This window comes from Lampetra fluviatilis, chromosome 12, assembly GCF_964198595.1.
Source record: "Lampetra fluviatilis chromosome 12, kcLamFluv1.1, whole genome shotgun sequence".
Lineage (NCBI taxonomy): Eukaryota > Metazoa > Chordata > Hyperoartia > Petromyzontiformes > Petromyzontidae > Lampetra > Lampetra fluviatilis.
Genome location: NC_136286.1, coordinates 6,346,449 through 6,371,474, shown reverse-complemented (window position 1 = coordinate 6,371,474; position 25,026 = coordinate 6,346,449). Strand labels below are relative to the sequence as shown.

The 25,026-nt window shown below is 43.0% G+C and overlaps 1 protein-coding gene across 2 annotated transcripts; it reads right to left on the bottom strand.

The window, feature by feature from the left end:
* Positions 1–909: 909 nt before the first annotated feature.
* Positions 910–17,989, bottom strand: KIAA0232 (KIAA0232 ortholog). 2 transcript variants are annotated; one of them, XM_078861469.1, is made up of 9 exons: positions 17,922–17,989; positions 16,106–16,447; positions 15,731–15,871; positions 12,621–12,690; positions 11,872–11,959; positions 8,373–11,784; positions 7,768–7,885; positions 6,965–7,056; positions 910–6,795 (listed from the first exon to the last, which is right to left on the bottom strand). In XM_078861469.1, the coding sequence occupies exons 2-9, from the start codon at positions 16,247–16,249 to the stop codon at positions 6,619–6,621; spliced, it is 4,242 nt and encodes a 1,413-aa protein (XP_078717595.1). In that variant the 5' UTR covers positions 16,250–16,447; positions 17,922–17,989; the 3' UTR covers positions 910–6,618. The 2 variants fall into 2 exon arrangements, with proteins under 2 accessions (XP_078717595.1, XP_078717596.1); XM_078861470.1 differs by having other exon boundaries at positions 910–6,733.
* Positions 17,990–25,026: the final 7,037 nt, after the last annotated feature.

The following is a 25,026-nucleotide window of genomic DNA, read 5'->3' as shown; positions in this document are numbered from 1 at the left end:
ACCATCATCCTGTTCGAGCACCATCATCCTGTTCGAGCACGGTCAATAAACGCAAAATTGTACGGAACTTCTTCTGAAGTAAGTTTACCCACACTAGGCGGAGGGGGCACACTTGCCAACATAACCCAACTAGACTCAAGGCGGGAACTCAAACCCAGGAACCTTAGGGGGGGTGCTGGCTGAAGGCTGACTTTTTAGTAATGTGGTGCTTCTGGATTTGAAGCTTTCGTGACTGCAAGGATTCATACTTAGGTTTTTTCGGTAAAGCCACGGAGGTAAAAATAAATAAATAGAAGACATAATAGAAATAAAATAATAACTCACGACTGCTATGTTCTAGATTTATAAGCACCCTCTGCACTACTAAAAATAACTGGATTGTGAAACATATCTATCGGGTGCCAATTAAAAACGCGTTGTATGGCCAGGTGGCTCGGCGGTAGAGCAACTTGGTGCTCATACGTTGAGTTCAAATCCTGGTTGGGGGTTGACTCGGCCCTTCAGCGCTGTGGTGGATGGAATGAGCACCAGTGAGGAAGTCAACGACGATTAGCCTATTAATACTCACGCCGGTCATAGGAATGCGGAATTTCCACTACCTGCTCAAGACTGTACACAGGGCATGAGCATCGCCTCAAAGCTTTGAGAAAAACAAAATCACTTGACTTATTAGGTACAGTATGTTTAGTGTAAAGCGGCAGCGCAGTCATGCAGAACGTTAATTAGTTGTGTAGTGTTAAGTATGATCATTACTAAAAGTTTAGATTTTATTTTAGAAACACGCATAAATGTTAAACCACAGCTCAAAGTTGAAACATAGAATACATCTATAAACATAGGAATACACCCTGCAAGGCATCGTATACATGTTTATAAAAAGTGTATATTACAATGAAAACGGCACACACAGTGGTTTAATCATTTATTGTATGCATACACAGCTGACTTACAGCAGAACAAGAAAAATCATGTTTTTAGATTGAGTCTATTTGGCTCAGTATTCACGGTACTGCACCAAATAGAGTGGAAGTTCCCAATAGTCCAGTGAATATTATCAGTGCCTTACCTGGGAAGTTCTGCAACTTAAGTGGACGGCGCCACCCACACCCAGGTAGCCAACTTCACCAAATACTATTGTTTGCAGTAACAACCCTCTAAACGCTTTTAGAAATGCGGTTCACGTGCCAAATCGTCACCCCAAATCTTCCCGAAAAGCATACACGACATTGCGTGGTAGGTTAAGATTACAGAATACCGTAAATTAAATCAACTGTTCATGCAATATATTTTTAAAAAATCGTTGGATATCCATGGTTTGGGAAAGGACTATGCGATTGAAATGTACCATATCAACAGAATCGGTTTAAGGCTAAGCAATTGAGATGGTTAAAACGATTGTACCAGATGAGCTTCAGCTGCTTGATAAGTGAACCGATTAAGCTGCATTGTGATGCCTTGTACCATTCGTTCACCCATTTGAAGAACGAGTGTCTGAAGTTGTATGGTGCACTTGTGCCCATTTCGTAGTTACGATTCGCATACCATGGCAGATGTTCCTAACCTAGCAGGACAAAACATACATTCTTAGTTTTTTTTACATTTAGTTGAATTTTTTAAATTCAGTGGAATTATTAAACACCAACAGGAACAATCTTTGCTTAAATTTAAACGTACGTGAGTTCGCATTAACTTAGCATTCTCTGTCTAAAAGTAAACACACTGCAGGATATAATTCGCAAAATGTTTACCTACGTGTGAAATGCCCTAAAGTAGATAAGAATGGATGAAAATATTTTCACCTGCAAAAATAGCCTTAACCTGCATATCCGGATAATGTTGCTACTGTATCTGGAAGTTAACCAAAGTACTCACACCGAGCGCCAACGCTATATCGTTCATCGGGTCTCTTCGAAATTAGCCATTTGAGAATTATGCGTTTTGCAAGTTTGCTCGACAAAAACCACATTAACAATACTGTACTGCTATGTTCATGGTGACGATAGCCTTCGTGACATAAGGTACATGCCAGCTCGTCTCCGTCATGAAATGCTCGTGAATTACAATGGCATTTTCCCACGACAGCGAGGCCCCTCTGATAACACCAACTACTTTAAAAGTGTTTTTATTTTCCCCATTTACTGGCTGTTTACATTTAAGTATCTAACCAAGCAGCTGTTTTTTTACCAAAGTTTCAAGGTTTGTTTTATATGCACTGAAAGGTTTTTATTGTCTATGCATAAACACCAATATATTCGGTAGCTAATCAAAACGATGCTTAGGCCGAATGTATTTTGGATTCACACAAAATCTTAATTTTACAAACATTTGAAAATGTTAATCTAGCCAGTAATCACGGGGTCCTTTTGTATTTCTCTAAGCTGTTATGCATTTCTTAGCGTTGAAAGGGTTGTGTTCATATGCTGTTCAGAAATTTATACTGTAAATTCAGCATAAAGCCAAGAAAAAGCAAATAAATGCACCGCAAAATCATTGCAATTTAATTTACTTATTTCTTTGTAACATCACTTTTTTTGTTTTAGATTTAATGTAACTAGAATATATTTTAAAGTTTTTTTGTATGTTTTTTTTATTACTTTTACACTTAGTAAAATAGCCACTAACAAGCTGAAACTAGACGCTGGCCATCGGCAAAGCGTTCCAGTTTCAAACATACTTATGGCCACTCACTACTGTAAGACACAAACCTCACATCCAATCACATAGAGCAGTAATACAGGAATTTGTGAGTAAGCAAAACAACAAGCCTGACACCGGAACACACACACAATCAACTATTTCACCCAGACAGCCATTAGGGTTTAACAAAGGCTTTCAGAAAAATTTAACCACCCACATACACATTTACTAGTGGCTTTCTGTATGTTTAATTCACCAAATTTAAGATCAAGATTCAGAATCTTTTCTATTACCCTTCGGTTAAAAGTGAGAATGTTCCACCATTAAAAGCTACAGCCACTAAGCAACCCTTGATGGTATCTGAACAAGTCCAATTATAACAAAAAACACAAATGGCCATAATGCCTTTTACAATACCCTGCAATGAAGAATGACAGCGTGTACATGCTTAAATTTAACAAAACTGAACAGGTACTGTAATTCTAAAGCGGTTTTAAGCATGTGCTTGCAGAAATCTTGCTAAAGGCACTATGAGGCAAAGTTTTACGAAGGACTCTGTTTCAAAGTGGCTCTGTTGGGAATATCTTTCCAATGTTGACATTTTCTAGGAATTACAGGCACACAAGTTATACGCAATACATCCAAAAACATCGTACATACAGTTTATACATGTCACGTCACCAATGGGAAGCAGTTGGGCCAGTGGTTGAGATGAGCAATGTTTTTGCAAATGGTTTAGAATATTATCACAGCATCGTATATTACAGAATTTTATTAATGAACCTAGAACCGATCAAATTATCCTGTGATCTTACGAGCACATGAATATAATTTTGTCAAGGGTTAAAAGCCACAAGTTAATCGATACAGCCCAACCGAGGGTATTAGAGATGTAGCCATTGACCCAAGAGTGTTATGAAGCACATGGGCTACAATAAGCGGTTCAAATTGGTGGCGTTTTAATGTACACTGCATACATACACGATATGTACACAAACAAAAATATATAAACACACAAGTATAATTTTTGCTTACAGTTGTGTGTTCGTATATATTGTAACTGTATGCACACATACAATACACACATTCTACTTAACCTGCCAACACGCCACAAATTCAAAATGCACTCAGGAGGGGACATACTGCATTTTGATTTTAGAAATGGTACTCGACTACACCACGTGTCATGCATTAGTGTACCATCCTTATTCCAATGTAAAAGTGTTTATCAACAGGCCAGTGGGGGAGCCACTTCCAAACCCACTCAACTATTACTTGAGGATTAAACGGTGCCGTTTGGTTTTCAATTATGAATGCAATATGGTGGAATGCTACACAATGCCAAAACACCTTGAGTGCACCCGAGTACAAATCGTAAGATGGTGTATTCCTGTACCAATTATTTAAAAACGCTCCCTCCAGCACGTATACATAAGTTTGTTATTTTCCTTGTCACCAATAAAAAAGAAGGTTCACTTAAATGCAAACTAGAAATACTGCAAATCAAAAAAAACTTTAAAAATAAAACACCAAAAGATATTGTAGTATTACTTGTTAAATATAAATTTAAAATGTTGAAGATGTGGAATGCAAATAAGCTTAATAATTTAACACTTCAATCTTAGCACTGACATTCTTGCAGTCATCTGGGATAAACTAGACTTTCTGTATATTGCCTATTATGTTGCAGTAGTGGAAGCCTGTCAATTTCCCTAATTCCAACATAACACGCACACAAAACCAGTTTAAAACTTATCCGCAAATACAAGTGTATGCCTCTCAATCTCGTGTTTTCAGCAACCACCAATTGAGATGGAACTGTTCTTTGCCCACTTACGGGAACAAAACTGAAAGCCACTTTAAATACAGGTCCTGTGCATTACAGATGGTAAAATAACATGTCACTTTCAGGCAACTATACATCTAAAATGCACATGACACCAAGTTGTGAAATAAATGTTCATTCTGCAAAAAATATATCTAAGGAGCCCCAAATATCTTCATCTCTCAGCATGTAGAAAACATGCAACCGAGGCTAAATGGAAAATGTGAGTTTAGTTCTTAATGTTACAGCTTTCAATATGCATTCAGTATTTTATTCCCATTATACAAATCAGCTCTAAAATTTGCAATCCTTAAACAAATCAGTTTTGGAAGCTGAAGCATAATCACATTTATAAATGCACAAGATCCACATGGAGGTACAACCAGTCTGCAAAATAGCACACTAAATTCTTCAATGTCTGCATATATTTTAAACCTTAATTTGGAGCTTTCGTGACTGCAGGAATTATTCTTTGGTTCTTTCGGTTAAGTGACTTAACCGAAAGAACCAACGAATATATTTTAAACCCAAGTGATGAGCATTGTAATGGTGAACTTCCAGACCTGGAGAAAGTGATGTCAAAGCTACTGCATGTATTTCAACTTGACCCGTTTTACATAATTTAACATCATGCATGCCAGATGTTTTTAATGCACGACTTGAACTGAGGGAGGTAAACTCTTACGCATACATTCAACACCATCAAACTCGTAATGCCCTTATCTCCTGCAAACTGCTCAAAACGTAACCCGGAGCTCAATAATACATTTTGATTTCAGAATTCTATCATTATAATTCAGTTTAATTCAGCATTAAATGAAAGCATTATTGCGTTTAACTGTCAATGTTTTTGTTTCTCATAAAAACACAATTCATACCTTTTGCCAAAGTACAGGGAGCTCCGGGTTTCAACTAGAACTGGGCGATCCGATTTATGTAATCTATTATTACAGTTTGCTTAGACTAATTGGAGAACAAAAATAGTTGTAAAAGGTTTTACCCATTAAATGTGCCACTGGCCACTGCATCAGCTACATCCACACTGAGCATTGCTCGTCAGGGGGCTTCTGCCACAAAGCAGTTCCATTTTTTTCTCATTAATCAACTAAATTATCCTAGCTTGAGTTTGGATTCATTGAAGCTCACCAACTTGTCAAATTCACCCTCTACCAACAACCATAAAACTACCCTTTACCTAAAGGTTTTGAAGAATTAAATTTTCACTTGAATTCCAGAATCATATTTCAGATGTTATGAAACCGTCAGGAGTTTCACCACACATCAATATCTGAATGGGAGAAGATTGTACACAATTTGTATGCATTCAAATGTTCGACAAAATGTTAAATTTTAACTGGTAAACTGATCTAATTAATAATTTGACCTTGTGCATTTACAAACGTAATAAATGTGCACTGCAAAAAACGCCAGTCCAAAACCGAAACTACGTGCAGACCACAACTGCAGTATGTTTATTTTATAGATAAAGCATTAGACTATGCAACAAAGGAAGCTCAGACATTCTGCATGCCACAAAATGTAAACGTTTACATTTTAAGCCTTAAAACTTGTACTTTTTAACAATCAGGCCTAGCCAATGTAATTGAAAAACAAATTTAGTTTAGCCCATTGTTTAATTATACGTTCAATTTGTTACAGTTTACAACATTTTTTATTGAAAATTACTCTCTATTCCCATAGCAATGAAGCTGAATTATTTTGTATTTCTGTGAAAGGTCTAGTTCAAATACTGTCAGCTTAATATTTACACATCCGCATACATTTCTCAGCTGAAATTCTGTTATGCATTTTCTGTGCATCCATGAGGGCAACCTGCATATGGTAGCTTACAAATTCTAATAGTGTGTAAGGGCTGTATGTTATTCAAATCCGGTCTACTTTAAAACAGGAAATCAATTGAACAGATGCATGGGTGTCAAGGTTTATCTCGTTTTTAAATACTTTAGTAAAACACTGAATTAATCAAATTACTCATTCAAATTTTAAGGCTATTAAATGGCCACTTCACATTTTTGCAGAGCAAGCAGACAAAAATGAAAGAAAAAAACCCCTCCTAACACAGGTTTATTATTATGCAGGCAAAACATTAAAAATCGAACTCAGCAAAGACGGCCAGTAGATGACGGCTGCCAGTCTTAGATGGGTTCATCCTTCTCGCTGAAGGTGGTGTCATCATCTTGGCTCCCATCACTCTCTGCGTCGTCGGAGCTGTCCGAGAGGTCAGGGTCTCCAATGAAGAAGGAACCCAGCCTGCCGGGAAAAGTATGCCTTCCCTCCACTACAGCAGATACATCGGGCTGAAATGTGGCACACTACATAAACCACACATGTGCACACACACACCACATAATTAAAACGCATTTTTGACCTAAGCACTATAACAAATACCATTAATTACAATGAGGGTTTTCAGTGGCTAAAAATACAACAAAAAAACATCTTTGCACTGCTAATTTATTAGCTGTAAAGGTTGGCACATACCTGAATGCCACAGTCAACCTCGCTGGCTTGGCTTGTCTGGATGTTACCCAACTGCTTGTTAATCCAGCTGGAATCTCCCTTTTCACACGACTCTGAAAAGGAGAAAGATATTTTACTCAGTCTTTCATAAGACAGGAAGAATCGATATTCAATTTCCAATATTTGAAAAAAATCCAAGATGTTGTTACTAAGGCACGTGGAAAAACGTTTTGAAAATTAAATTTAATTATTTTTTATAACTTGGAATGGGTGTGGCTATTAGATCATGTTATGAGGTATTGCACATTACTAAAAATAAACCTTTGTAAAGTACAAAAGCTCAGGCAAATGTAACTGTGATCTTGTCACGTACAATTTGAAACGTTATAGATCGTGTTTTGTAAACTAAAAAACAGGCATCTATTGTGCATGTTCTTGCTAAACGTACCATTTCAAGAAACATTGCTGTTAATGGCACTGCTGCATAGTACACAGGACTCAAAATGCAAGTGTATAACAGTGGATGTATCCAATCCATTTATGGAAAAAAGGGGCTTAAATAGTCAAGATAGAAATTCATTGCTCAAAATACTCTGCAATGATAAATATCTAAGAAAAACATGCATTGACGCCTGAAGTCCAATCACCAAGAGAGCTTTAACAATGCTAAAAAACCACAAGGGCAACCCCAACACCATCCAATTTGTCACATGAATATTATACAAATAAGCAAACTATCAAGTTGAAGACTTCCAAAACCACTTATAAACATCTGATTTTTAAATATACCTCCACAGGAAAAAAAACAGAAGTGAATATATTACCTGGAGGTTTGGAACATCTGATTGTTAGACGAGAAATAGAGTCCAACAAATTCCAGCAATCGTCTTCTTGCTCCTTGGTCTCATTGTCAGACCAACAATTCTTACAAGCAAGAAATGGCTATAGAAAAAAAAGGAACCAAGGACCAAAGTCAGCAAAATGGTATAAACATTTTCATATGCAAACATACTTCACAAACGTCCAAACTGGCTCATGTGGACAGTCGGAAATACAGTATGCTCTCGAAATCACTTGGGGGGATGTACTGTCCGACATGTAATTTGTTTGGGGTAAACCCTACACATAAGCAACATCAACTTAAAATGCACATTTCAATGTTGTGTAGACTCAATTTAATACTGTACTTCTACTGTAGCATTGGCTTGTGTATTCAAGAATTAGCTTGTGATTTCCATTACTTTCACTTCATTTTAATGTTGCTCATATTAAAAAGCAATATAAACACTGCAAGCTATAAATGGGATGGAACATGTCCATTGAAAAGGGGCATCTAACCCACGAATTAGCTCAATATATTAAGGGTATTTTATGTTTTCATTTTAACAGATTACACAAAATAGAAACAAAATTGAATTCTTAGTGTTACCTTTGCATATCTTTCTTGCTCATCAGAAGTTGAGTAAACTCCACCAAGAATGAAGGATCCATAGCACTCATCTGTTCCACGTTCTCCACCAGTGCTTTGTTGCTCAATGTCCTTATTGGCATCATGCTTTGCATTGGAACCAAAGCACCCAATAACGTGAGGCGCACTGGAACTTTCAGATGCACACTCTTGAACACAATCATCCCCACAAGCCACAGTGAGTTTATCTTGCGAGTCCAGGGATGTTTGTGCTCCCCTCTCAATCGCAGTCTTCCTTACTTGTGGAACCTCCATATGTTGTGTATCGGTTTCACTTTGTGCATAGCATTTGTATTCCTGGTAATTAGCGACTGCATCTTCTTCTAGGGGCCTTAGATCGGCCTCTGGCTGTTCAAACAAGTCGCTGTATGTTACAATGGGCAGGGTTTCATCACCCTTCTCCGATTCAGAGTCTGATGTATCACCTGCAAATGGAGAAAGCTCGCCAGCTTGAATTGGGCGGAAGTGGGTACGTGGCGAGATCCGTATGGCACGGTACTGCATCTGGCAAAGCCCATACACTTTGTGGTGTTCCAGGTTGTGTGCTTCCGTGCCCGAGCTCAAAACGGGTTTCGGCTTGAAGGGCGCATCCAGTGGAGAATCGACATCAGGCTGTACAGCACATTGGACACTCAGAAGATGTGAAAAATGACTGTTGAGATCTAGTGACGGGAAAGTGCACTTGATGCCAGGGCTGTGACAAAAATCTGATCCAAGGTAATTGCTGTAACTTCCCCCACAATCATCTTGCAAAAGGAATGGGATGGTTGCATCCATTCTCTCCTCCCACTTTACAGACAGTCCACCTTGAGCAAATGGAAAGCGAGATTTCCAAAGGGATTTGTGTTGTGCATGAAAATTTGGTGCCATACACAAGTTTGGGCCTGCAATAATTACTGCATTTGGGGATGCACTCTCAAGCAAACTGCTGTCTTTTTGTTCAGTGCTCGATATAGAAGCCCAGTTCTGCATGCTTGAACATTCATCCTTTAAATGCTTTCCTGTTCCATATACACCACCCAAAATAAACGACGTGTCTGTTTCCTCGGTCATATCCCACACTTTTTCTGATGTTCCTTCTGCCATTACTGATGCATTGGAATTTACATTATCCCAAAGACGATACTCTGACCGCTGTACAGCTGTTGAAGCCATTTTAGGCAAACATTTTTTTCCTTCTACATTGCAAGGTGGGGTTGTAACCTCGACTGTAAAAGTATGGTTTGTAACAGAAGCAGAGTGGCTGAAGTTTGGTGGTGGTAAAACATCATGAGAAGTCTCGTTCAAAAATTGTATTGAATTCCCTGAGCTAGATTGGTGATGAAATGCTGAAAGAGGGGAGGACAAATAAATAGTTTCATTGACAAGTGGGATTTCCTCTCCATCTTCCTCTAATTGTATACCACAAACAGCAGCCAACTTCGATCCATGCTTGCAGCTTAATGGGGGCAATTTTCTCAAAGCACCATCAACATCAAACTGATTATGTTGTGGAATTAAGTTGAGAAGATCAGACTCTTGCATGGTGACAGAATCAGTTAGGCTACTAACATTCTTTTCCTCTGCTGGAAATTTTGATAAATCGTCGCCCTGTAAGTTGAATGAAGCTGCATCTTCAGAACGAACATCATCAGAATGGGACCATGGACTGCCAGTCCGTGTGGACAAACTAGAGAAAGGGCCATCATCTTCACACGTTTGAGAGCGGGTCCACATTGCCAGGCGAGAGGTTTTTGCTGCACCTGTATCTTCCCATAATGCTGAACCAAGCTTCTCACTTACTGTGTCTACAAACACTTCCAAAGGGCCCTGAGGTTGGTTTGTAAACTGAACGTCTACTTCAGGGAAAAGAGCAGCCATATCTAAACCGGGCTCAGGTTTGGGAAACTTATCTTTGTCAGAATTTAACTGTTCAATTTGAGGGCACTCCTTGCTTTTGATTACAAGGCAACCAAATCTCTCATCAATGTGGAAAATTGGACTGTTGAAAAATGACACAAGATGGTCATCTTGCGAGCCTTCATCTTCTGAACAGAATGAAGGAGATGAACAATCCCAGAACCGAGCAACTGTTGGGCTCAGCTTGTTAATGCTATTGTTGCCATCCTGGGAATCACGGAGGTTCAGAATTTCAGGTTTTTCCAACACCTGTTCATCTGTCCATATTGCACTTTCACTTTCTTTACTTTGAGTCTCAAAAGAACCAACATGATTTTCACTTTCCACTGAAACGTGCTCCGTGCTGTTTTGGTGGATTAGCTTTAATATACGACTGCTGTTAGGCAGCAATTCAGATGCAGAAGGATCCAACATGGATTGATAAAAATTTACTTCACGGAAGTAATCACAGTCTAAACAGTTTAGCTCAGTACGGATGTTGTTCTTTAGCTCTGTAGTTGGCATTTCACGCTCAGCTCCATCAGAAGAAACTACTGGTACTTCCACAAAGCACCCATCAATAAATGTGCCTGCTGACCTAAAAACATCATCGTATGCATTTTTACTGTAATGTGGCGGATGAACTTCTTCGGAACGCTTGGCCTGTGGATGCAACTCAGAGTTTTCAGCTTGTGAACTAGCAAGCCCACGGTACGACGTTTCTAGTTTGCTCTTCTGGTTCTGCGACACAAAGCAAACACCAAGGGGTTCTGTATACCACATTGGTTCTTCTTGAAGACCTTGTCTTCTAGTTTGGCCAAACAGGTTTTCTTCACTCGTCAATTCCAAATCATTACTTTTTCCCCTTTCTTTTTCAGCAAAGCTCCCTCTGGAATATGATTCATATCTGGCTGTACCACCACCAAAATATTTGCTTTTGTCAAATTTCTTAGAATATTTCCTTGACGGCTTAACCATTGCTTCTTGTAACCTTGGTACCCGGTCAGTTTCTCTAATTCTCTGCTTTAGACGTAATGCCTTTCTCAAGGTGTTCACTTCAAACGGTCTGTTGGAGCCAGAGGCAGATCCAGCATCACTCGAGTCAGAAGAGCCCGAATGTGTTCTGAGCAATTTCCCTTCTCCAGACAACCTAACCCTTCCTTGCCGACGCGAGAAAGATGGCTTGGCCTTATGACGCTTGCAGATGCTACGATCATGCTCGTTCTCTTTGCCGCTGTCTCTCTGCCCTGGAGAACTACCAGACTCTGGCTTCCCAGACGGTCTCTCCCGGACTGTCTCGTCATCATCGCTGCATAACTCGACTGGGGAGGAGGTCTCTGTGCAGGCTTGCTGGAGGGTAGACGTTGAAGAGACAGAGTCAGAGGTGGAAGAACTGGTGCCTCGTAGCATCTTGGCTTTACAGACCCAGACAGATGTCGAAGTTGCAGGAAATGGGGCAGTCTTTTCTGATAGAGCAGGGAATGCTTCATAGTACCTGCAAAACAACATATTTGTTAAAGGAAAAAAATTATGCAAAGGGAAAAAAATCATAAAAATGTTGGTACATTTTAAGATTACTCACATTTCAGCTTCATCCTTGTTAGAAGTTGGCCCATCATCAAGTGATGGAGATCCTTTCTTTGGTGTGAGCTTCCCAAAAGACTGTCCATCTGTAAAAAAATTGCTTATGTTTGTAAAAAATATATTAAATATATTTTTCACTCGATAAACACTGCGTTTAACCTATGGTTGCTCACCTACAACCGGTCAACCGTAGCTATTTTCACAATTAATTACCGGTTACAAAAGTCAAGAACGCGTAATAATTTTTTATTATAGTAAGGAATGCACTGATTGGCACGCGCAGTGCAACTCTGAAAGTGCTTGCTTACACAATTACTAGTAGAAAGAGCCTCCACTAAAGAGAGCCCTAGGTTTTTGGTCTCCAAGTCAATGCGGACAAGGAATCTTGAAAGTGGGCGTAACCCACTTTTTCCCACCATGTGACCTGCCAATCAAATAAATGTGGTGTACCACCCAATCGTGCTGCTGGGCAAACAGAAGCAGGACAATACATTTCAACCATTGCTTCACCACCAGTTCCCTTGGTGTCGCAGTTAAACAAGTAAAAAAAAATGTGATGTTTATTGCAAAATATATTTATATATGTGTGACAAACCAGCAAAAAAAGTCTGTGGTCTCCGGTAAAAAACTATTTCAACAACCCTAGTTTAAACTAGCCTCACTTCATGGTGCAGACAAATAGTAACAATTTTTTTTTTATGCAATTTTATTTATTATACTCTATGCTACATATTTCTACACACGTACCCTTTTGCTGGTCTTGGAGATCTTTTAATTTACAACAGAGCTCTTCCACCAACATTTCTATACCGGATGTCTGGAAAACACAATATTTGAAAACATGTCAGTTCAGCTGGAAGTGGTTGTTTTAGGCACCATTCATCACAGTTGACAAATATTCAAATGCCTGCATTAAAACTGTATACAATATATTTTAACTCCGTTCCTACAGTATGCGATATCCCGCACCTCCGATTAGCATGGTTGGCTACGTACGGTGCAAAATAAGTTCAACCTACATACACAAACTTTTAAACCCAAGTTGTAGAATATACTGGTCCTCAAATAAAAGACTATACATTTACATTTGAAGGTAATAGTGCCAGCAGTGTTCACATAAATATAATACATGTTTTAATATTTATGAAAGTGACAAATAACTATCATTCTCATAACATGTGCTAAGTCATATTAAAAGGACCTGTGAAGACAAATGGCGGTTTACCAATAGGTATGAGGCACCAAAATCAGTTGGGTATTTATCAATCATGTTTAAATATAGAATATACACTTGCCTTATTTGTAAATAATTTAAAATGTACTTTAATCAGATACTGTATTCCAAAGCTTAAGGTATAACTTTGACCTTTTATAAAACTCATGACATCAAGAGATTGGTATGAGAAGGCAGGCCACACCTTCACCATTGCCCTTCATTTACACTTGCTGCAGGATTAGCGAAAGTCACATGACCTTGTGGAATGTGGGTCTCTGCTCTGTCGGTCTACCACAGTACTTGAATTAAAAATAGCAACACCAGCCACTGGGCGGGCTCTCGTCCCGTCCCACAGGAACCGGCTTTTCGCACTTAGTGCCACATCATTATTACAGTTTCACTATCTCACGCAAACATTCCAGCACATTGAACACGAGATACACCACACCATTTATTTTCAAACAAGTTTAACATTATTGCTGTTAAGTCTACTACACGTTTTTACACAAAACACGCTCATCGAGTACTTTATTTAATTTTGGTCAAATATATAAAATGGCGTTTTAAATGACAACACGTTCAGACGTAACCATACTGTTAGTTTATACAGTGACGTCTTATGAGCAAGCCCAAGTCAGCTGACATTAAAGCTGGTAAACTGAGCTGATCAGCAGGATAAAAATAGCTGGCACACCAGAGCCGAGCAACAGACAAAGTAACACAGGCACAAGCGAGGCAGAATTTTTTTTGTCATTAAATTATACTCTGCATATTTCATATTCCAGTACGTTTGGTAACCGACCACCATTTTTTAAACACTTACATCAAATAAAAGCGGTTTTAAGTTATACGTATGTAACTTTATTCTACGTTTACAAAAGAAAGCCATAGCAAACTTGTACAAACAAAATAAAATAGTTTCTTGAAGCACTGATGGATTGGCAGACGACTTAATTTAGTAGTGGCAGTGATCCAAGAACTATCTAATAATCTGTTGTGGTCACGTGCCTGACTTTCATTGAAACTTAAATCCTACTTGAAAAACACGTTTTTAAGGTATCCATACAAGCTACAAAAATAGTTTAGAGATATCCTTCACTTTATAAACATTCGGTTTACAAAATTTCGTGTGAACCAAATTGACAAATTATGGATACATTTTTAAATTAATTAAATCGAATTTTCACGTTAACGAATTTCATTCATATGGCACACGCCATGAGATCAAACAAGAACCACCCAGGAGGCTTCATCATCCATCTGCGACAGCATTACGCATCATGGTATTCCTCGTGCAACATTAACGTCTCCACATCACTTTTCCGGTCATTCCAACATGACCGGAAAGGAGAGGTCCCTTAAAAGGGGGCAACTATTTTTTTTATTAGTCAATGGTTTATAACATGTTGTGGTATTAGTATAAATTCCATGTCATGAATAAAAGTGGGTGGCTTCCTTTATGTGCAACCCATCCACTTTTATTCAGTACATACTTTTATTTTATTTCTGGGGTGAAAATAACGTATTTCTGCTTTCAAGTGCAAATAAAAGTGTGTGCATTGAGAAACTTGTTTTACCTATTTTTTGTATTGGTGAAAATTTAATATTTTTCTGTATTATTGTATCAAGTTGAAATGACTGTCCAAAACACATCCCTAATTTTTGGTAATAAATGGTAAAAGCAATTCCGTTTAACGCGGGTTTTTTGAAGAACACATCTCTTTCGTAAATCTAAGAACCAAGAAGATGAATCCCTGCAGTCACGAAAGCTTTAAATCGAAATCTAGGTATACCTGTACAGATAGTCCGAGTTACGATGGTCCGACTTATGATATTTCGATCTTACGATGGCAATACGACAAAATTGTAAAATATTTTTTATTTCGCGCGTCAGGCAAACGCAGCAGCGTACTAGGTACGATAAATACATACAGTATATAGTTTATACAGTACGGTAATGTAAATTGCTCTGTTTAAAGACTTCTGGGTAGGCTAGGCCATCTTCGACTTACGATATTTTTGACTTACGATGGGGTCGTCGTAACGCATCTCCATCGTAAGTAGAGGACTACCTGTATATAGTTTAATTTGTGAGACAATGAAATAGACAATTGATTGTATTACAGCTAAATGGGGTTAACCCTAATTAGTATTTTATAGCAGCACCTACCACACTCAATTTGCATGTTCAGCAACGCCAAAGCCATTTCCAAGGCGACTTTTTATCAAAACAATCAATCTTTCTTTTAGAAAAAAAATTACCTACCACCAGGTGCAGTTCCAATAATCAGTACAAGTGTAATTTATTTCCACATGTAAAACATTACGCTTGAAAAAAACATGTTTAAATATAACCAAGTAGACAACTAATTTTCACTTTTCTAAAATAAACCATGAACACTTTCTGAAATGTGTGGCTTGAATTTGTTCTAATTTACACATTTTTGTTTAAATATGCAATTGGCTTTGTCTGCTGCCATTTTGCAACTTATTGTTGGAAACAGTCTGCTATAATTACGTATACAAAATAAGTGCCTCTTTAATATAACATAACTATTTATAGCACATGTAAACATCTACTGAAAAGCTCACGTGGTTGTTTTCAATGGGAGACTTCTCCACAGCAAATACACTTGCCTACCTCTTCTGAAGCAGAGCGGAGACATTGGACAGCAGCCTGCTTCTTCATCTCCTCCAAACTTAGACCAGACGTCCACTTCTTCTTGTTCTTACCCAAGCGGCGACCTGGTCCTTTGTCCCATGGCACACAGATGTTACCTTCCTGTAAATCAGAATAAAGCAAACAACAATCACTTGCTATATCATTTTAAAGACTAAACATTTGTCGAAAATACACGGAAAAAAATCACAAATTGACAAAATACGTTATATCCATACATCGAACTGCATTTGCATGTTCCCAACCTTAGGTCATATTACACGTTATAACTGACCATTTGTAAATATGGCCAATATAAAATGTATCCCGTCCGTTCAAGGCTTTAGAAAGACTAACCTGTTCTTGAGGTTCCACTTCAAAGGTGTCTTGGAGGAGAAGGCTAAGGATGTAACGTGTGTAAATCACAGCATCTATCCCGCACTTCTCCAGCTCCTGGCCCAACCACGTCTGCACAGGACCCAGGGCCTGCAGTATAGACATGGTGAAGGAGCTCTGCACGTCCCTGCAGCCTTCAGACAACTTTTCCAGGGAGAGAACTAAAGATGGGCCTCACGGAGGGAGTTCTGCCTAGAAAACCCATTGTGCAGTATACTTGGTAAGCAATGCCACCTCTGGCAGCCTAGGTAGAGTTTCTCCCTGCCATGTCAGCCAAACCACATGATGTTTAGGTTTGGGTACCTGGAAAAACAAAAATCAAATCGTAAATTAAAATTAGAATGCAGTCAATGGTAGTGACAAAATCATTATTTCTATAACAATATCCAAAACAATTCATGCTCAAAACTTAAAACGATGTATATATTCACGTGCTTATTATGTTATTGTAATCAAATATTAACTGGGTTCCAATGCACGTGTACTTTTCAAACGTAAACAAATGAGTAACACACCCAGTAGTACTCGCCAGTCTCAGGACTAAACAAATATTCTTAAAGAGCTCGGGCTTTGAGGGCTTAGGTGGATGCGGGATGTTTGAGAAGCCCCGCGTGGGTAACTTCACCGCGTCGTGAAAAGCAAAGCAAAACAAAACAGACGCGTGCTCACTACACGCGCTATCAACCTTACAAACAGCCACGCCATCTTGGGGCGCCGTTAAAGACACTCCCTCGCGCTTCCACGGTTACCACGTGTGTCCTTTTAAAGCCCAACAACGACCCCTCTATAGCAACCGGTATCACGGCAGTAAATGGGTAGCAAGGCGCCAAAACAGATTTCGTCTGTGCGCGACCACATCCAACCCGGTCCCCCTGTGTTTTATTCAATTGTAATATTCACCGAATTTAACACATACCCCCCCCTACCCGCCTTTTCGATATCCACGTATTTCCTAAGCATTAAAAACGCTGTTTATCACAGAATCAAGAAAAATGGAAGACAGAGGCAAGTCACGTATATACGCGAACAGTTTATGACGAACCTAACACCTATTATGTACAGTATTTAACAAGGGACGAACTGTATTCGATTCAGAAAGAAAAACATTTAAAGCGTTAATGTGCACGTAACACATGTATTCCTTTGTTACATTGTGTCTCCCAACATTTAACCAACACCACCAGAGGAGCCTCAATCTAACACGTCTGGCTGCGTTTTTAAACGTCCATAACTTCGCCCTAAACACGTGATATTGAGGCGCTCCACCATTGTTGTGAATACAAGCGCCCCACTCAGTCGGAAACATTCCTTTCTTAATTTAACTCGTCCCTTTTGGAAGTATAAAACGAGTAACTTCGCGCGAAATCAACGTTTACCGCGTTAAAGAACAACTCGGCACTGCCATGGTAATGTGGAATTTCCACAATTTCGCAAGCCTCAGAAAACGACTAACACATCACCGTGATCGTGTTGAGCGGTATTACTACTCAAAAATGTGTCGAAATGACCAATTACTTTAACGAAAACTAAAGTAAACGCGTTGTTATTGTTGTTGAAGCGCCGGCCGGAGAGGGGGGTGGGGGGAGATTCAGGAAAGCCCGGGCTGAGCGACTGGCCGCTAGGCCGCACGCAAGGGCACTGGCCTCGCTCATTCAATCCGCAGGGTTTAAACCGCGACGTTAACACAACACGCGGGAGCACTCGAGAGTAACAAAACGACTCGTTGGACGACGGAAAACAACAATGGCATTCGCGTTATAACCGCGGAGTTACTCACCTCCCCTCACGCACGCAACGACGAGGCGAGGGACGCGGCCGCGCCGGGCGGAGACGTCACGTGACGAACCCCCACCCCCCCAAACCCATTCACCCCAACCCACCCCCTCACCACCCCCACCCCCTCACCACCAACCCACTCACCCCAACCCACCCCCACCCCTCACCCCCCACCCACTCACCCCCCCCACCCCCCACCCCCTCACCCCCTCACCCCCCCCCCACTCACCCAACACCCACTCACCCCCTCACCCCCCCACCCACTCGCCCCCCCACCCCCCAACCCACTCGCCCCCCCACCCCCCAACCCACTCGCCCCCCCACCCCCCCAACCCACTCGCCCCCCCACCCCCCAACCCACTCGCCCCCCCACCCCCCAACCCACTCACTCACCCGCCGCACGAAATCCCTCCGCCGATTGTTTATTAACAAGGCAACACCCCCCACCCCGTATCCCTCCGCGTAGAGGAGAAAAATAAACCCCCGCGCACTCAAATCGGAATTTTATTCGTTCCACCGAACGCTCCCCCTTCCTCGCTATAGACAATCGCTATTTAAATGAGCATCGAAACAATGGCTCGCGGACGAGTGGCGTCGTAGAGACGAGCCCCCCCCCCACCCGTGTTTGCTATCTATTCTGACCCGGGGCTTCGTGGGTGGTGGGGGGGGTCGGAAACAGCGTTTACATTCCGTAGACGGCACGCGCGGCGCGTCTGTCTTAGGCCATTCCCATTGGTCGAGGCGAGCCCCCTGAGCGTCGCAAGCTCGCCTGCGATTGGCTCATTACGGAATGGCGCGCGGGTTTCTGCGCAAGCGGTCTGTGTAATGTAAAGGCACGGAGCTGTTACCCCCCCCCCTCCTCCCTGCGCTGGGGGTCACGGGGTCTGGGCTGAGCCAGACGCCCGTGCCAGATCACAGGTTTTACCTTCAATAGCAAAGTTCCCCTGTATAGCCTGCCACAGGCTGTAGGGGCAAGTGCTGTTAAGCGAGTCGCACCTACGACGGCCGGCACGGCACACGAAGGGGGGTGGTTGGCCAGCAACCACGCCCGACCGCCTTTGTCTCCCCCAGTGGCGATGTTTACACACCGCACCAGGTACTAATTCGAGGCTGAGTCGACCTAGGGGAGGCCCAGATAATCGTCACTGGGTGTTGGCCGTAAGCAGGAATCAAACTCGGGTCGCTAAGATCGCAGCACAGCGCGATAATCGATAGAACCAGCGCTCCCTACATCACACACACACCGTTTGTGTATTTTGCATTTGAAAAGTTATACATTAACAAAGACGCCCTTTTACTAAGAGAGGATCTGTTAATCTCATAGACGTCTGGACTACGTTTCCGTGCCCCATATGTCTTCCTGTACTGTGTTAAGAGTAGGATTATTGTAAAAAAAAATTGTTAAACGAACATTGTCAGTATATTTATCCATTTTAAACGGGTGGTTAAACATCCAGCGACGTCATTGAGAAGGCCATTGCGTGCCCGGCAACTTGGTACGATGTCAACAGAAACATCGCCCCCCCCCCACTACTTTGAAGCTATTGCAGGCTATAACTGTATTAGCTTAACACATAGGCTTTCACGAACAACATAATCCATAAGGTTAAACCCAACACCTTACTAATTGGTTGTGTCGGGTGGTGGCAGGTTTAACGACACATTTATATATTTACGCGATCTAACCCAAAAAAACCTGTAATATGGATAACAGTATTATGAAACAGCGCTTTCGTGATAGCCCTGCGTTATATAAAAAAAAAAAGCGCCAATAACTAATCAAATGTAAATGATAATAAAATTGTTTTGGAAAAATGCCCAAAATCATTAAAACCGGGAGGCTACTTCGGTAATTATTGGTGTATTATGTGTGGAGTTTCCCCCACACCTTAATCCGGCAATAAAGTATGGAGGTGAAATATAGAGAATTGATTACGGTAAATCGGGTTGGTTCGCGATTCGCGGTATCGCTGACCATGAAATCCACACAAATCTCTTGATTCGTAGACATCTCCGGGAGCGAGGAATTCCTCCCGTCATCTGTGGCAGACCGCGTCGGCGTGGATTTTTTGCAGATTGCGAGCAGGGCCGGATTGAGGTTGTGGGACCAAAATGCTTCCAGGAGCGAAGAGCCTAAGTATGAAGTCATCAACACCTTTGTAAAAAAAAGTGCATTCCACTCAAGATACAATAAATTCATGAAACATAAATCACTGCACCCATTTCTTCAAACTAAAAAAAAATCGTAGCTTCAATTGTGGTCATGAATGATGTAACCAGAATAATAAGACAAAAAGTATTCCAATGTCTGAACATTTAAATATGGAACGGAGGGCCTGAGAGTAGGGCCCACAAAATATTGGCCTATGTGTAGTGGAGTAGTGCAGGTGTTTGCAAGCGGTGTGCACGCATGTGCGGAGAGAGACAGCAACCAGAGATGGTGACTAATTAAGATGCATAACGGTGATTGGCTGGCTGCAAATGCAGACACGGGGTAGGCGTCTCAGAGTCTGGAGATTGAGGCGATAGCGGCGGAAGCCACGGGCATGAGGCGACAGGAGGTGGCCAACTTAAGTAATGATGAGGAGTTAATAAGTGAGGGGATATAAGGCGATGTGCAGAGACACATGGGGAGAGTTGTGAGTTGGGTTGGTTGGAGTGAAGACAAGACAAGTCCGGCCCCGCTCTCCACACCTCGTCCTCTCCAGCAGGGATGACTGGTCCCCCACTGGAGACAGGGGCGAGGATGCAGGAGCGAGGATAGACAGGCTAGCAGTAGAGAAGCTAGCAGAGTGTATAGTGAGAGGCTAGCAGTAGAGAAGCTAGTGGAGTATATAGTGGAAGGCTAACAGTAGAGAAGCTAGCAGAGTATATAGCGAGAGGCTAGCAGTGGAGAAGCTAGCAGAGTATATAGCGAGAGGCTAGCAGTAGAGAAGCTAGCAGAGTGTACGGTAACAGGCTAGCAGCGGAGAGGCTAGCAGAGTGTATGGTGGGAAGCTACCAGAGTGTGTAGCGATAGGATAGCAGTGGAGAGGCTTGCAGAGGGGGAGAGAGAGCGAGGCATGCGAGCAGCGCAGGCGGGAGAGTTGCGACGGAGTGACGTGGTGGTGTTGAACGCGAGGAGTTCTGTTGACTAAAAGTGACACAGGAAAAGATGAAAGACAAAGGTGTCCGCGTGAAATAAAAACACTACATTGGTGTTAATCCGGCCCTAATTGCGGGACTTACCTCTATAAAATATGTTTATTTTTTAGGATTAGCATAGTCCTGCTGTGTCGCCAACAGAAAGTTTCTACAAAACGTGTACACGTGTAACATGGATGAGTTCAGGGCGGCAGAGAATCGTGTTTTACAAAGAAGTGGCAGGAGTGGATTGATTAACTTACACAGTACCAAACCACTGAATACAAATTGAGTTAATCTGAAGGGCAAACTTGGCTGGAGACTTGAGTATATTCAAGGATTTAAAGGCATATTTATAATTAATTTAAAGTGCTTACGCCAAACTAGGGTTTCTTAATAATACAAGGTTTCTTGAGACAACGGGGAAAGCGGTGATAAGCGGTTAGCAGCCTATGCTCTTTACCCAGCTTTCAATGTTTGAATCCCACTTTGTTCAGAAGTGGACTGATATTTTAACTGGTCATAACCATGCAACCCCCTTCACTAATCCGTACTGACTAACGTGGTGAAGTATGGTCAAAATAACCCCTATCACCAACACGGCATTGACATTGCAACTTGGTGCAGGTGTAGTGGGTTCAAATTAGGTGCACACACACGCAGCTTGGAGGCAACACTATTTATTAAACGGTAAGTAATATAACACTGTACATGAGGTGGTGACCACCTTCCTCAACTCACTAACACTCTGGAACGCGACACAGACTGGACCAGGCAGGCAACGGCCTGCCTGGTCCAGGACGACGACTCGGGACTTGACGACCGATGATGTCTTCACTTCGGAGTACAGTACAACAGCCTCGCTCTGCGTTCACACCACGCTTATATCTGGTTTGGCCTGGCTGGCTCCGCCCCGGCGTGGCTGGCTCTCTTCAGGCCACGCCTCCCTTCTCAGGACACGCCTCACTTCCCCCACCTCTGGGAAGGTCCGGATCCCTCCACCACGTGACCCCCCAGGCACCCCCTTGGGGCCCCCAGCCTTCGTACAGGCCGACACAGTAGTGACCATTATATGTCACTACATCACCCCCCCCTGTATAAACACACAGCCGTCCCCGGCTGTAATACAACTGTGAAAAATAGAAAAGGTGTGCCTCCGAACCAGCAACATCAATAAATGACCGGCGACCGATAAGAAATACAATCATGTAATATATACAGAATCGACGAGGGTATAAGGGAACCGCATAGAAAACGGGGAATTAACAACAAATATACATGAAAACTGGCTAACCCACTTACGCTCCAGCACAGCCCCCCCCGTGAGAATCACACATGCACTGACATGTGAGTGTGGCCATTGGAACGACAGCGTAGGCAATGAGCAAGGAGTCTGAGAGGCATGTAGAGCAGCCAGTCTTCAACGAGTCCATGTGGCCGGGCCTGGGGAACCAGAAGCGGCCCAAAGGGCACGGCCCCTCCCCCCAGGAGTCAGAACAGGAGGAGCAGGAGTAGCTGACGCATGCTCCACTCCCCCCCCCAGTCCATAGCCGGTCGGCATAACCGGCGACTCCAAGGTGCCAGGTAGATACTGCCTCCTGTGACGAGAACCAAACCCTCCTGAGGCATCACTCAACGAACACTCGCCTCCGCTCTTCGGACATGACAGTCACCCGTTAACACCCCCCCGCCTTTCCGACGCGGCGTCACAACCAGTAGCACGCGTCGGCCATATCGGGGGGATTTTAACCCAGTCTCTCTCCAAGACTCGCATCGCAGCATATAGCTGTACCGACCGAGCTGAGACGACCCAGTCTCTCTCCGAGACTCGCATCGCAGCATATAGCTGTACCGACCGAGCTGAGACGACCCAGTCTCTCTCCAAGACTCGCATCGCAGATTATAGCTGTACCGACCGAGCTGAGATGACCCATCGTTCACTCACTGCACAACATGCACCCTAACAACTGAGGGATACAGTCCCAACGTAACAGGACAACTCCACCTGAACCTTACGAATCTCCAGCCCACTGTTTCAACGCACCTCGGAGTGTCTCACTCTCTGGGCCGTCAGGTCAAGCCATCAGACACAGCATGATGGGCCACACTCTCTGAGCCATGTGAGCGCACAGCCCACTAGGCTAGACAAGCCACGGAGTGTCTCGATCTCCGGGCTGTCAGGTCAAGCTGTCAGACACAGCATGACGGGACCACACTCTCTGAGCCATGTGAGCGCACAGCCCACTAGGCTAGACAAACCACGGAGTGTCTCGATCTCCGGGCTGTCAGGTCAAGCCGTCAGACACAGCATGACGGGACCACAATGTTCGTGTTAGACACGCAACTCTCACTGGGCCATCCTGGTCAGGATCTGCGCCCCAAGATAAGTGATAGCCAGCACCACAATTCCAAATCCCTGGCAGCATGTCACCATCGCAATTTAACACCATCACAACACATACAATTTGAATTATGATCCCCCACAGAACTGATCCAATGCCGAACAGGTACGCACAATTTGTGACGATCCCGAATATTCAATGGTCACAACAATACACCTCACATCCCGTATCCGTACACATCATCTCCGAGACTCGCATTGCAGCATGCAGCTGTACCAACCGAGTGTAGAGAGCAACGCAATTTGACAGCAATTAACGGAAACGCACCCCCGATCGATGTAGAACACAAGGGGCATTCCCGCACAAAAGACATCATCTGTGCAACAACGGACAGGAGCCAACCAGTGAGGTTGAAACACACCGAACCTGTCATTTCAAAAACCCCTTCAACATTAACCATGGGACTCAGGGCATTCGAATTTTGAGAGCAAAAAAACTATACACAAACCCCAAGAATCGCCGAATTGATTAATACAGTATATGCAGTATATGAAATTCGTACAGTCAATCATTTGGCGCAATGCTCCATCCAGTCCCCACATGGCAACACACACAATCAATACTCTAGACAATCCGTACATAGTAAATCATCACAAGCAAGTACCCAACAGTCCATACACTGTTAACAATTCCAAGCAAAGCTCCATACGGTCTGTACCTTGGCAACAATGACGATCAAAGTTTCTTACAGTTACACGTGAGAATCACGAGCGAAACTCCATACAGTATACACAATAACAATGGCGATTTCGCAACAAAACGATGTAACAACACGAGTCATTAACACGGCAACCTACAGGATATCAACAGAGCTCGGGACACCCAACCACGAATTAATCATTAACTACACCCAGAAGATACCGATCTCGACGCCGTAATTAACAACAACACTTGTTACAAGCAGACACCCGCATGGAAGCCGCGTCAATTTATCACGCACACAACCGGACGAACACGCTCCGCAAACCAGCGAGTAAAAAAAACACCCGCGATCGCAACCCGGCACACGCAAGATGGGTGAAGTTATTATTATTTTTCTTGGGGACGGGTGCTTGTCATGTCACGACTCGCCTGGCAAACTGTGAATAGCGGAGGGCGGCAAGGTGGAGCACTGGGACGGCCCGAAGAATCTTTCGTGGTGAACACGGCCTGCTCTTGCGAACCCATCCACCTCTCGCGCTCGAGCAGAAGACTGGAACTCCCCCTCTGCAGGCGTTGATGTCGGCGGGAGCGGCATTTCGGCAGCAGGAGCGGCGTTTTGGCGGGAACCGCGACCCGACCAGCCCTGGAGTTGGCGGGAGCGCCGTTTTGGCGGGAACCATACCCCGACCAGCCGCCGAGTTGGCGGGAGCGGCGTTTTGGCGGGAACCGCGCCCCGACCAGCCGCCGAGTTGGCGGGAGCGGCGTTTTGGCGGGAACCACACCCCGACCAGCCCTCGAGTTGGCGGGAGCGGCGTTTTGGCGGGAACCGCGCCCCGACCAGCCGCCGAAATGGCGGGCCCACCGCGTGGCCCGCATGCCCGGGCCTCCCCCGCCAGCCCCCGCAGCGACGATGGTGTCCTCTCCCCGCGGCTCCGTCGC